At 32.9% G+C, this 14,005-nt stretch overlaps 3 protein-coding genes across 4 annotated transcripts; all 3 read left to right on the plus strand.

Moving 5' to 3' along the window:
• Positions 1–3,208: 3,208 nt before the first annotated feature.
• LOC105157161 (putative myosin-binding protein 5) lies at positions 3,209–6,565 on the plus strand. 2 transcript variants are annotated; one of them, XM_011073472.3, is made up of 4 exons: positions 3,209–4,225; positions 4,524–5,393; positions 5,479–5,703; positions 5,898–6,565. In XM_011073472.3, the coding sequence occupies exons 1-3, from the start codon at positions 3,493–3,495 to the stop codon at positions 5,685–5,687; spliced, it is 1,812 nt and encodes a 603-aa protein (XP_011071774.1). In that variant the 5' UTR covers positions 3,209–3,492; the 3' UTR covers positions 5,688–5,703; positions 5,898–6,565. The 2 variants fall into 2 exon arrangements, with proteins under 2 accessions (XP_011071774.1, XP_011071775.1); XM_011073473.3 differs by having other exon boundaries at positions 3,210–4,225; positions 4,527–5,393; positions 5,898–6,564.
• An 852-nt stretch (positions 6,566–7,417) lies between these two features.
• Positions 7,418–10,246, plus strand: 5-FCL (5-formyltetrahydrofolate cycloligase). Its single transcript, XM_011073474.3, has 7 exons — positions 7,418–7,682; positions 7,809–7,949; positions 8,514–8,678; positions 9,041–9,082; positions 9,168–9,213; positions 9,612–9,682; positions 9,787–10,246. Exons 1-7 carry the CDS (start codon positions 7,418–7,420, stop codon positions 9,921–9,923), a joined length of 867 nt encoding a protein of 288 aa, XP_011071776.3. The 3' UTR covers positions 9,924–10,246.
• Positions 10,247–10,920: 674 nt separating this feature from the next.
• On the plus strand, positions 10,921–11,740 carry CCB3 (cofactor assembly, complex C (B6F)). The gene has a single exon (XM_011073475.3). It carries the CDS (start codon positions 10,996–10,998, stop codon positions 11,563–11,565), a length of 570 nt encoding a protein of 189 aa, XP_011071777.2. The 5' UTR covers positions 10,921–10,995; the 3' UTR covers positions 11,566–11,740.
• The last annotated feature ends 2,265 nt before the right edge of the window (positions 11,741–14,005 follow it).

Consider the following 14,005-nt stretch of genomic DNA (forward strand, 5'->3'; position numbering starts at 1 on the left):
TTATTTAATTTAAATTATTCTATTAACTTTTTTATTAAATCTCTATATAAAAATTACACATTTTAATAATTAAAATATTAAATTATTTAATTAATATATAAATAAAATTAATTAATAGATTATAAGTTTAAACTAAAAAATTATCACACTTATATATATTATTTGAAATTATTAAAATTAAAAAATTAGTTATCCTCTATTTTTGTTTATAACTAAGTTTTACTAAAATAAAATTAAAAATAATTTATGTATTTTATATAAGTTTAATTAGAATTAATAAAATAAATTAGTTTATTTTTAAAAAATTATTTTAATAAAATGGGGTTTAGGGTGGGCATGGCGGTGTAGTTGGGGAAGAAGGGATGATTTTTTGAAAATAAATAATTAATAATTTAAAATATCTTTTTAGAAAATAAGTTATTTATTTTATTAATTTTAATATGATGCATATAAAATATATAAATTATTTTAAATTTTAATTTTAGTAAAATTTAATTATAAATAAAAATAGAGGATGAATAATCTTTTAATTTTAATAATTTTAAATTATTATATAATAATTAAATAATTTAATATTTTAATTATTAAAAGGTAAAATTTTATATAGAGATTTAATAAAAAATTAATATAATAATTAAAATTAAAATTAAATTTTAATATAAATAATAAAAAAATATATGGAGTTATATTATTCATTTTAAAAAATTATTTTGACACCCCTTCTACTTTTTTATGATTACAGAAACACCCTTAAGAGCATTTTTATTTTTGAAAATTTATTTTAAAGAGGGGTGATTTTTGTAATTTTTTAAAAAATAGGATTGATTTATATAAAAAGACGATAGAAGAGGAATGTAAATATAAATCCCTAAAAGAATCATCATAATGTCCCTTAAATCTTTTTTTTTGTTTTTTTGTTAAATTTAAATTTTAGCATCACTAGTTCATTGATTATAAAAGAATTAGGGATAATTATATTACCCTCATCTAAAAAGAATTAGGGATAATTATACTACCCCATCTAAAATTTGATGTAATCACATGAAAATTTTTTATTATTTAATAAATTATATTTAATATTTATAGAATTTATTTTCGTCTAATAAATAAGTCATTCTATTAGTCAAAATACCGATTGACTTATACTAACTTATTATAAATCAAATATTTTTTTATAACCAAACTACCCCATGTATATTTTACACATTAATACATGTGAAGAGGTAAATCTTGACCTTATAAGAGTAGTTCAGTCAGAAAAAAAATTATTTGACCTGCAATAAGTTGGCGATAAGTTAATTGAGGGTAAACATCGATTTTTATATATTTTTTATTAATAACAATGAATTCAATAAATTTTGACTTAACGGATGGATCTATTTATTATACAGAAGCAAACCTTATGGATAAAATCTATGTATAATTATATTAAATCTTAGGAAAGAACAATGATAATTATCCCAAAAAATTGTACATGTACACTTATTGCTACTACAATTATTTTAGGATGATTACACTCCCCTGAGGTTTTGTACAATTATGGTTTCGAAAATTATATTCAGTATCCTTGAAGTTTGCTTTTGTCTAACAAATAATTCCTTTCGTTAAAAATTCACCGAATTTGTTGATATTAACAAAGAAACATGACAAAAATCTATATTTATCTTGGATTGTCTTATTACAAATCAAATAAATTTTTTTATGACCAAATTATCACATACATCTTCAAACGTTAATGCATGTAAAGAGATATATTTTTACCATTATAAGGATAACTTAGTTGAAAATTTTTATTTGACATGCCGTAAATCAGTAATAAATCAATCGCAGATAAATATCAATTTTCATTCAGAGGGATAATTACACTTCTTTCCCATGAGGTTTTGTGTAATTATATGTACACCTCCTATGGTTTGAAAAATTACATCTAGCACCCTTGAGGTTTGTTTTTATCTAACAAATAAGTCTATATGTTAGTTAAATTTTACCGAATTTGTTGATATTAACAAAAAAAAATAAAAAAAATTCTATATTAACCCCTGATTGACTTATTGCGAATCAAATAAATTTTTTTTATGATCAAATTATACTCATACATCTTCATGCATTAACGCATATGAGGAGGTATATCTTCATCGTTAAAAGGACAATTTGGTTTGCAAAAAATTATTTAACCTGCAATAAGTCAATAATCAGTCAATCGATGACAAATATTAATTTTTATTTTAATTTTTTTGTTAATATCAACAAATTCAATGAATCTTGACTAACGGATGGACTTATTTGTTATACGTAAGCAAATCTTATGGGTGTTAGATGTAATTTTTCAAACTATGGGGGTTTATGTGTAACTATATCAAACCTCAGCGGAGGCGAGTATAATTATCCTTTTTTGTTAATATCATCAATTCAATTTATTTTGACTAACGGATAAACCTATTTATTATACAAATGCAAACTTTGGGGGTACTAGTATAATTTTTTAAATTATATTAATTTAACGTGTAATTATACAAAAATTCAGGGCATAGGAGTGTAATTATCCCATTTTTTGTTGTTAAGCAAATTTCATTTTTATTTAACCGAATAAATTAGACAATGACTTTTCTATTAAAAAAAAATACCAGGAACTGAATGAAATGGTAAATCATTCGAGACGTAATCATCCAAACTATGTAGATAGTAATATTATATTTATCTTTTTATAAGTATAAAAATATAAATAGTATTGTTAAATGAGGGGTATAATTGAAAATTTATATAATTCTTTTTGTTACCGTTAGCATTTCTTGTCCAAATTCTAACGGTAGGGTGTCTGTATAAGTATTTTTCGTCTAAATCCTAACAGTAGAGTGTCAGGTTTAAATAAAGAATTTTTAGAGGGTGTGTAAACATAATTTTAAAATTTTTTTAGGAAAAAATGCAATTTCATATTTTTCAGATGGGGTCTAAGTGTAATTAACCAAAAAAAAGAAAAAGCAATTCCTACTCGAGGGGCATATTAGGTATTACTTGGCAATATGGCCGTGCATGCCCGGGTTTCCAAACGACAGCGTTTCGTCGTTTTCGAAGGTTTGTGAAAGCGGTAGACCGTTAATTCAGGTAAAATGGTCCGGCTGTGAATTTTCCGAGTTGTGATAAAACAAGAAGTAGTGGCACTTTACCATATATAGCAGAAACCAACGCCAACATCCTAGTTTTTGGCAAACCTTTGAATCTAAGCATTCTGTTTTCTTTTTCTTCTTCCTCGTTCAGGCACACCCATCCCATCCCATTTAGCAGAGAGAGAAAGAGAGGAGAGAGAGAGAAGAGAGAGGAGGGAGAGAGAGAGAGAGATCATGATCTGGGGTGTGCTTATTCCCACTATGGTCATGATCAATCCCATTACATTCCCTACATTCTTGATCCTCTCAACTTGAACCCCCTTTTCAATCTTCGATCGATCTTTTCAACAATCTTTCTTGAGATTCTTGGGATTTTTCCTCTGTTGATATGCCGGTGGGATCTTTTAGGAGCTTTGTTGAGCAGAAGCTCGGGACATTTCCACATTTCTTGGTGTACGTCGTTTTCGAATGGGTGGTAATAATCTTGCTTTTCATCGATGGGTTCCTCGCCTTCGTCTCTAACGAAATCGCCAGGTTCTTTGAGCTTAGAATTCCCTGCTTGCTCTGCACAAGGATAGATCATGTCCTTGTCCACCGGGACTCGAATTTCTACTACAATGAGTCAATATGTGAGATTCACAAGAAGGACATCTCGTCCCTCGCCTATTGTAACGTGCACAAGAAGCTCTCCGATATTCGTTGCATGTGCCAGGGGTGCCTTCTTTCGTTTGCAACGGAGAAAGGTTCTGATTTCGATAAGTACAAGTCCCTTGTTGGGATTTTGCACAAGGATGCAGATTACTTTGTTGAGGATGACCGGAAACTGCTTGTGAAACCGTTGAAGAAGGATGACTCAGAGATTGCATCTGATGAGAAGAGTGAAATGCTCAGGTGTTCTTGTTGTGGGGAGCCTCTGAAGTCGAGATCTTCGACCAAGTATAGCAGGAGTTTGTCGATGAGTGCTCCTGCACCATCTCCTCGAGCCTCCTTGTTTGGAAGCAGAAACGAGGAAGGAGGGAATATGGATTTGCCGTCTGTTAGGTACACAGAGCTGAAGTTGGTTGCAGACAATGAACTGGAGCTGCCGGAGGATGAAGATGCTGCAAATGCAGAAACTCAGGGTGAGTCCTATCCCTCCTGTTAGTATTTCTTGATTTCAATTCTCAGACTATGAAAGGCAGAAATCATGTACTTGTTAATTGTTTTTCGTTCAGGCGAACACTGTATCATTCTGAATACGGGGCACGTTTAGCATATGGACACTTGTGTTAGAACAATTAGCAGAAGTACTTAGTGTAAATATCGGAACTATCCTAAAATTTGTTGTCACAATTTCCATTGAAAGCATGCTTTGCATTGACAGAGATGATATATGAATTCCAGTTACACTGATACAAAGCTGTTTTCTGTACACTATAGCAGTTAGAGAGGATGTCAAAGCTGCTAGAGTCCCGTTGTTACCAGATACGGAGGACTTGGGCGAAGATGCTGCAAGAACCCCTAGCTTTACAAGGGGAAACAAATTTTTTGGTATCCCATTATCAGATACAGCACAAATGAGTCCGAGGTGGGCCAACCGTGCCTCTAAAAAACTAACAGTCGACAAACTAGACTTTATTTTGGACGCTCATGATGCAACTGAGCCAGACGGAAATATTCTGACTCGTCTGAAGAGACAAGTTCGTATGGACCGTAAGGCCCTTACGGAACTATACATGGAACTGGATGAAGAAAGGAGTGCTGCTGCAGTTGCAGCAAACAATGCAATGGCCATGATCACACGGCTGCAGGCTGAGAAGGCAGCTGTTCAAATGGAGGCGTCACAGTATCAGAGAATGATGGAAGAGCAGGCGGAATACGACCAAGAAGCTCTGCAGTTAATGAAAGACATGCTTTTCAAGAGAGACGAGGACATAAAGGCGTTAGAGGCTGAACTCGAGATGTACAGAGAAAAATACGGGCATATCAAGAAAATAGGGAGTGAGATATGTGAAATTGATGCTGAAGATGATTATCAAGATATGAAGTCTCAGGCCTTGTCGATGTTTAGTGACAAATCAGACGGCAGTAGCTCTAATGGAGCAGATCGTAGTGAAAACGAGCATGCCTACGAACAGGCTGTGGAGTATGGAGGAGGGGTTCCCGACGTATCAACCTTAGATTTCGAGGGAGAGAGATCTTACCTTCTAAGTCTTTTGGGGGAACTTGAGCAAAAGATAAATTCACCCTCAGATGAAATATCAAATCCTACCGAGGTTGCTGTAGTCATGCCTGAAAATGAAGGCAGAGGTAACAAAATTCCAAGAAGATGTATTTCACTTTCATTTCTCTGGATTTTCACTTACTGTTTTCTTGAATTTAAACTGTTTTCCAGGAAATGAAAATAGGGGGATGCTCACAAGAGAAGTATCTATGATTCGGGAGAGGTTAAGAGCCATCGAAGCAGAAAGCGGATTCTTAAAACACGCTGCTATGACGTTGCAACAAGGGGGCGAAGGAACTAAACTCTTAACTGAAATAGCTCAACATCTCCGAAAACTTAGGCACCCTGTCAAATCTCCCTCAGAAGCCACAGACGCATGACATTTTTGTCCGGCAGGTGATTCCCTATCAGTGATCACTCTCCTTTACTTAAACTGCTCCATTGTTTGAGCAATGAGCATCATCTGAATGGAGCCATTTACGGTTCTAACATCTATGTCAGCCCGGCTCCTGTATAAACTGAAAAATGCAACTATTACATATAAATTGAAGCATTATACGAACTTACATCATCGATCTTTTCGTTTGCAGATGCTTCTCATCCTCTTTTTCCATTACTTTCACCACATTAGGATGTAAATACCATAGAAGTAACAATGGAGCACTGGAATCCCGCTTGGATGTTATTAGCTCTTGGTTCTCGTTATCTCAATTGCTGTCGGTAAAGTTTTGAGGAGGCTTCCATTTTTTGACAAACGATACACATATAAACACAGACTTTGCACCGGTTAGACGCGTAGACATAAGCTAGGACTGGAAGCTTACTCAAAGATGGCATAGAACGGTGAGAGCCGTCCGTCTGTTTTACAGTTCTCTCAACAAATCTCCGTTGCTCGAATAGGAAACTTAAGCTAGAGCTTCCCTTAGAGTACTGTGATAGCATTGTGTGTTCTAATAGTGACTGCTGAGTTTGTAATTTTTTGCCTATAAACTAGTCAGGACAGAAGATGAGAGCAGAGGATTGAAGTTTCTCTTTTCTGTGTGTGTTGGAGTCTTGATGAAGAGACAAGAAGATTGTAGTGTTTCTATATCCTCTTATGTCTTTTCCTTGTCTGTAACATGGAAAACTCTTCACACTTGGGAAGCAGATTCGTGCTCCGACACACTGTTTTCTTGTTTCAAACTTCAGCAGTTTTCTGAACAGTGGGATGTAGTTTCGATCCGCCCCAGCAAGACTAACGATCTTTTCCCGTTTTATTTGGATGTACAATGCCTTTTCCGACTCTCCACATCAAATATTTTGACAAATTTTTGCATCCTGTTCTCGACAAACAAGTTGTCTTCTGCATATCATCAACTATAACTCATGACACAACAACAAACGCTCGATCCAATGTGCTTTTTCTAGTGGTGAACTCTTTAAGCCGAGGCATGAAGTTCTTAATAAGACACATTCTCTTTGATTAAAAATGATTGATTTTATGTCATATAAATAGAAGTTCTTTGAATTTAATTACTCTTCTAAACATAAATTTAATGAAAATTATGGGATGTATTTATAATTTTACAAAAAAAATAAAATTAAATTAAAGAGTATAAAAAATTCGTAATATTTACATTTTTAAATTGCATTAGGCCAATGTTTTTTCATAAATGTTGTAAATACAAAATGGGGTACATTAGTGCTTATGAATTAATTTTTTTATTAATGCAAAAATAATAAATTTTAAAGGGTAAAATACAACTTTACTCAATATCCATAACTATATATTATTTACACTATTTAATTCAAATTCAATATTTTTGAATAATTATATTTGATCGAAAAATATGAAGTAGACTAAAATATCCTTGCATATACTTAATTTCGCTTGTAAATAACTATATTTTCGATTAATTAGTTTTAAAATAATTATTTATTTATATGTGTATTTAAAATTAATTTATTTTATCAATTCTAGTCGATGAATTTACTTTATAATTCGTATTTTATTTACTTGAATGAATATAATAAAAATTTAAAGTATACAAATATATTGAGTGTATTTTTATTTTTATTTTTATTTTTTTGTTAATATATAAACAATTAATTCACAGATTTCCAAGTCGAAATGACAATAATGGGTCTCCTACAAAGATTGGCAGTACGGATGACCCCCCTGCTCACATTCCCAACACACGCAGCGCCACATTTACCCACTCCCACCCCGTTTCTTGGCCTTAATCCCGCCTCCTCAGCCACCTTAACCACCATGAGCGCCACCAGCACTGCAGCCGGTACCCCGTTGGACACCCTTTTCAAGCAGAAAAAGACCCTTCGCTCCAAAGTCAGGAAAGAACTCAAGTCAATGGACCCAGCGCTCAGATCCAAAGAAGGCAATCTACTCTTTCCGAACAAGCACTAATGCGTGCCCATATGTGTGATTTGATTGTGAATTATGTTTGTTGATGGTGATATTGGGAATTTGAGATGTGGGTTTGTGGTGTTTTTTGTTTTTTCAGATGATGAGATACAGAGTATAGTGTTGGAAGCTCCATGGTTCAAGTCTTGTAAGAGACTCTGTGCTTATATTAGTTGCCCTGCTTTGAGGGAAGTTGATACATCTAGAGTGTTGTCGGAAATTCTGAAGAATACAAGCCAAGGTAGTCCTTTTGTTTCATGGTTCATCCATTTATTGCATCAAGATCCGGATAGAATCCTGGAGGAGAAGTGTTGTAGTATCTTCATCTAGAGCTGGGCTGTATGTGAAATTGAAGTTTGATTGTTTAGTGAATATGAATGATTTTCAGTTATGACATTTTGTTTTTGGAATTTTTATGTCTGTGTTAGTTGTTCTGCCATAAAATTGGAGGGTATAGCTTACAACGATCGTATGTTTGTTCAAGAAAACGTCTGCGATTTGTAATGCCATTGCTAGCTTTTAACAAATTGTTGGGCCTTGCAATAACAGTGAAAGCCCCCTTTGGGGCAAGACCGGCAGGGATCCTATAACCGTACTTCATCCTCTCTTGCAATCGTGCAAACTGCTACATTACCTGTCTTTAAAATTTTAAAGTAAGAGGGCCCTGGAAATCGTACAGATGTTTGGAGTGACTTTTTTGCAGGGTTTGATAAGGAGATCACTGCATTTTCCATTCTTGATACTGTTTTTTCTCTAATGTTGTATCCAGTAACTGAAAGTTCTTACTTTTCCAATTTTCAATAAGATGATCATTCACAGATCAAGAAGAAGCTTTACGTTCCTAGGGTGGAAGACAAAAATAGTTTCATGCGGATGCTGAACATCTCTAGGATAGATGATTTAATTGCAAATTCAATGGATATATTGGAACCTGCTCCTTGTGATGCTGAGGGAAAGGAACGCGAAGATGGTAATTCTTTTTTGTTGTGAAGTTTCTGGTTTTCTCACTCATATCATTAGTTTTTCTTCTGTTACTAATAGTATTTTTCTTGCTTCTCACATCTCGATCTCTCACATCTCGATCTTTAATCATAGCATTCACTGTAACAAAGCACTAATTATCTCAATACCCCATCCCCAGCCCACCCCAACTTATGCAAAAAGGCTTTTATTTGGCTCAAACATCATTTTGCATCACAATAATTTGGCGAACATCAAGTTTTCAATCATGCTTGCTTGTTATTATTGATGTAATACTTACCCTTGGGAAGTTATTTTGGACTAACTTTATGTGATTTCTGAATCTGATTAAGTCTAATTATCTAAACGCAGTAATGTTTGCAAATGAACCTGTTGACTTGTTTCTTTTACCCGGTAAGACCTTCCAACCTTCTCAGTCTGCATGGCTGTCCTGCTCCCACAGTTGAGCATTGTATCATGTATGTTTTCTTTTATACAGGGCTTGCTTTCGACAAATCCGGTAGACGCCTGGGCCGTGGTGGAGGGTAGGTCTCAGTTTCTTCTTTTATATTTCTTATTTCGCTTGTTGGAGTTCTGCAGTTAGGATGTCAGTAACCAATGTGGACTTAAAGTGGAGAGATCTTCTACATCTCTAACACCTAATAGGAATGTTCACGAATTCCATACTAGTGCAAAAGGTCAAGAGAAAAAAGTGGTAAAGATCTAAATAAGGGCAAGGGTTATATTAAGTGAAGTCTTTCCGAGTATTCATGTCATTGTCTATATATAAAGATGTAGATTTGAAAGTATTGGCAAGCATGTGTAAGTTGCATTGCAGTATTTGCTTTCCTGAGACCTGATACAATTTACTTCTTCGTGGTTTGTACTATCTATCTGAAAATGATTTTTATCTGCTCCCCATGGTGCCATAAATCCATTGAAGTTACTACGACACCTTACTCGCGAAATATCAAGAGCTTGCAAAAGACCGCAAATGGAAGAAGCCTTTATTTGGTATGTTTTCTCCATTCACTAAACTAACAAATTCGTTGTCAGCTCGAGCTGTGTGTTCATTATGACCGATTTTTCTTCACATATTGCTTTCATCTCGGGTGCAGTTGCTCTTTCTTATTCAGTGCAGATATTGGAAGACGGCATCATACCAGTCACTTCAAAAGACGTACCCATCGATGCTCTCGTGTCATCCTCCGGTATAATCCCCATTACTCCAGCTGCCGACGAGATATGTTCCTGATGATGCATGCCCCCGTCTGAGTTCGAATAATTAGGTGGGGTCCACTCGAGGACGACCGATCATCTGGCGAGGCGGATTCTGAAGCTGGTAACGTTGGCAGGGTGAAAATGTTCATCTTGTCGAAAAGAGGCCGGATAAAATGCTCGATCGTCGTGTGCATGTCTCAGCAGCTCATTTGGTGTTTACTGATGTATCTTATTTGAGAGGACACAGTTTTAGAAACTATTCAAATGTTCAACAACTTCCCCTGATATTTGATATAATTATGAATACCCCATCGTTATTTAAAAAAAATTATAAATATTTCCTGATTCTTGATTAAATTATGTAATTTTTGGATAGAGGTGTGAAATTATCAAATTTGTCTTTATTATAATTAAATAAATCTAAAAAAATTGGACTAGACGGATGAAAAAAACTAAAAATTGTAAAAAATAATTAACCACATGGTCGATAAAAAATCTTAAAAAATTTTAAAGAATAAATAAAATTATAATTTATAATTTACAAAGATATTTTGATCAGTTTAAAAAAAATTGAATAGAAATATAACAAAAACTAACTTATTGATCTAATTGTCGTACGACTGTTAAAATCAGAGTGGATTAGTAATTTCCTAACAATGAGAAGATATTTCAAATCTTAACTAAATACACATTGAATTAACCAAAAAATTGAAAATAAACTCAAACCCAATTTTTTTCTTGAAATTTAACCTTGATATATTTTCTTTAGATCCTTTAGAGCTTCGATAAATTTTAATTCAAATTAAATTTGATTGAATTTAAATTAATTATATAATAATTGTCAATACTTGCAGTAATATTGGTATATAAATTAAAAAAATAATTAATTATATAAAAAATGTATCATATTTATTTTGTAATTAATTTGAGTGGGTCAAATCTAATTTAGGTAAAATTTTGCAGGGCCTCAACCAATTTTCAAAAATTGTCGACCACTCATTTGAAGAGGCAAAATTACTAATATGTCCGAGCAGCACACTGTTCCCAGCAAACAACTCATCCCATCAAAGACACACACACACACACACAGAGCCAAGAACCAGATAATGTCTTGTGTCTCTCTGTGGCTTTCATGCGCTTCTGAATTCAGCAAGAACACCACATTTACATCATCAATTTCCTGGCATCTTTCCATCAAGAAATGTGCAGCAGAGAGGGGATTAAACCTGAAATCCCCTGGAAGAGGAAAACTATTTCCAGGATGTAATAACACCCGCAGGCAACATATGTGCAGAGCTCATTGTTCTTCTCAAGTTCCAACCTCAATATCCAAGATTTCAGATTCAGGGTGTGTGGGAAGACTTGTGTTGGTGGATTTGGAGCCTGGATCAGCGAAGCTGGCAATAGGGTTTGTTGGGCCGTTGTTGTCTGGATTTGGGTTTCTGTTCATATTGAGAATTGTGATGTCTTGGTACCCTAAGCTGCCTGTGGAGAAGTTCCCGTATGTGATAGCGTATGCACCGACGGAGCCATTGCTGGTTCAGACAAGGAAGCTGATTCCGCCGCTGGGTGGAGTTGATGTTACTCCTGTTGTCTGGTTTGGGCTGCTTAGTTTCCTTAATGAGATATTGGTCGGGCCGCAGGGGATTCTTGTGCTTCTCTCTCAGCAGGTTTAGGGTTTTTGTTCTGATGATCCACTTCTCATTTCTCTTTTTACATGATAGAGATGAAAGAAGAGACTCATTGCTCTATGTATGCCCACTTGAAAGCCTCGTCATTCATATTTTGTCCTGAAATTGCAACTTAGATTAAGAAAATAGAAAAGAAAATTGAAAGCTTTATTTGGTTTCATTTTCATCTCGTCCTGGGGATAAGGCAAAATGCATTTACATACAAGCAGTTCTGAGTGTTTTATTGTTATTTGTGGAGATAAAGAGATAAATACAAAAATAAATAAGTGTGTGTTAGAGATAGTATATATATTTGAATTTGTTTTTTAAGATAATTTAAAATAAGTATTGTATGTTTAATGTTGTGTTTTGGGAGATAAAAATTACTATTTATTGTCAAATCATATTTTTTTTATATATATATTTATGTATTTATGTTAAAATAGTTAAAAACACATAGACAAAGTGTTTCTGAATGATGATAAATATTGAGTATGTTTTGACTCGTTCGAAGATAACTTGAAAATGAAAACAGACATAGTGACTATGTTTTGTTTCATTTTTGGCCCATTTTCGAGATGGGCAAAATATGATAAATGTTTGTCTTGATTTGTTTTGAAAGTTTTGGTGGTATTTTGAAATAGTGTCTTATTTGTTTTTTGTTAAAATAAATTTACACTAATTATAGGCCATACAACTAAAAAAGTTATATACATACTCATACATATATATAAATGTATATATATATAAAGAGATATGATTTGATAATGAACAATAGTTTTTATCTCTTACTAAACAACATTAAACATGCCATATTTATTTTATATTAATGTTTGCCTTTGTTTAGAAACATCATATTTGGATTTATTTTATGGGTGTTTTGTTTTGTTTTGTGTGCACATAGATAGACAAAAATAAAGATAAATAAGTATGTGTTGGAAATAATGTGTATATTTGGATTTATTTTTAGAGATGATTTAAAATAAGTATTGTATGTTTAATGTTGTATTTTGAGAGACAAAAGCTATTCTTTATTGTCAAATTATGTCTCTTTTATATATATTTATATATATATATATATATAGGTGTTGTATGTTTAATGTTGTGTCTTTTGAATTGTATGTTTAATGTTGTGTTTTTTGAAGGCAAAAAATCACTGTTCATTGTCAAATCATAATTCTTTCATTTTATATTTATATATATATATAATACACACACATACATATATATAAGATACATAAAATGATAATCATCAGTTACTTTTGTCTCCCATAACACATATCGTGAAAGGGAAAATATCATTTTTTGTTCCATATATTAGACCCTATTCAATTTTGATCCCACTCACTAAAAAAATCTAAATTTCAGGACAATATCTTCTGATTTGTCTTAATTTGGATCCTAAATAATTGGTGGAATATGTTAATTACCATTAAAGAGATGCATCTCTCATATATTATTTGTTAGACAAGAGTAAACCTCAAGAGTGCTAGACATAATTTTCAAACAACAAAAAATTTATGTGTAATTACACCAAATTTGAAAGGAGGGCAGTGTAATTATACCTAAAAATAATTTTAACAAAGGGCTTTAGGATTCAAATTCAAATCCAATTGAGGTGTATTGTTTTTAAGTTGCTTTTGGGAGCAAAAGGTTATGGGAGACTATAGACCTCCTCTTATATATATGGGTTGCAGATTGTGGGTCTCCACATCACTCAAGATGTTGGTGCAACGGTTTGAGTTCAAATTTGAATGTATTATTCTTCTACTTCATATGGATTTTTATAGAGTTCAAGAATATTACTTCAATTTTTCTTTATCTTTTTTATTTTTGATCGAGTTGAGCTGGAATCGAGCTAAATATAAATTAAGTTCGAAAGGATGATTGTCCCACGGATAATTCATTATTTTTTGATTAATCAAGAAAATTTATATCGAATTTCTAATTATGCCAAATGAATGAATATTACGTAAATGTGGTTCGTTATAATTAATGAAACGAGCTTCAAGAAGTCACTGTAATTAATAAGCCGTTTGGCATAAGGAACGGAAACTAACTTCATTTACTATTTCCTAATCTTGAAAGTATAATGAAAACTTGACATTATGTATATTCAGTTCAACCACTTAAAATCTGAATTCGAGTTACACGTGTTAGCTTAATTAAAAGCCACATGAGAGTTAAAAAGAATTAAATACCAAATCTCCCTCGATTGAGCTGAAACCCACAGTGGATCGTGGGCAACTGTAATTGACAAACGTATCTTATCTCAATTTTTAACTTTATTTATAAACTAACTGTCTTTACTTTTTTTTTTCCTGCCAAAGTGAGATATCAATCACCGGCCCAAAAATGTTCTCATTATTAATTCAAGATATTTTCAATTTAAATTTCTTCCACGAATCGAGCTAAACATTTCAATTCCCTGAACAAAACAACATAA

The sequence above is a fragment of the Sesamum indicum genome, linkage group LG3 (genome assembly GCF_026168435.1).
Source record: "Sesamum indicum cultivar Baizhima isolate 11 linkage group LG3, ASM2616843v1, whole genome shotgun sequence".
Taxonomy (NCBI): Eukaryota; Viridiplantae; Streptophyta; class Magnoliopsida; order Lamiales; family Pedaliaceae; genus Sesamum; species Sesamum indicum.

Excerpts from the sequence above, each read along its gene's own strand:
- 5-FCL (XM_011073474.3), top strand. The coding sequence starts at position 7,418 with ATGACAATAATGGGTCTCCTACAAAGATTGGCAGTACGGATGACCCCC. Across the intron at positions 8,679-9,040 it reads GGGAAAGGAACGCGAAGATG|TAATGTTTGCAAATGAACCT; the intron begins GTAATTCTTTTT and ends ATCTAAACGCAG. Across the intron at positions 9,083-9,167 it reads TGACTTGTTTCTTTTACCCG|GGCTTGCTTTCGACAAATCC; the intron begins GTAAGACCTTCC and ends TCTTTTATACAG.
- LOC105157161 (XM_011073472.3), top strand. The coding sequence starts at position 3,493 with ATGCCGGTGGGATCTTTTAGGAGCTTTGTTGAGCAGAAGCTCGGGACA. Across the intron at positions 4,226-4,523 it reads TGCAAATGCAGAAACTCAGG|CAGTTAGAGAGGATGTCAAA; the intron begins GTGAGTCCTATC and ends TGTACACTATAG. Across the intron at positions 5,394-5,478 it reads GCCTGAAAATGAAGGCAGAG|GAAATGAAAATAGGGGGATG; the intron begins GTAACAAAATTC and ends ACTGTTTTCCAG.
- CCB3 (XM_011073475.3), top strand. The coding sequence starts at position 10,996 with ATGTCTTGTGTCTCTCTGTGGCTTTCATGCGCTTCTGAATTCAGCAAG.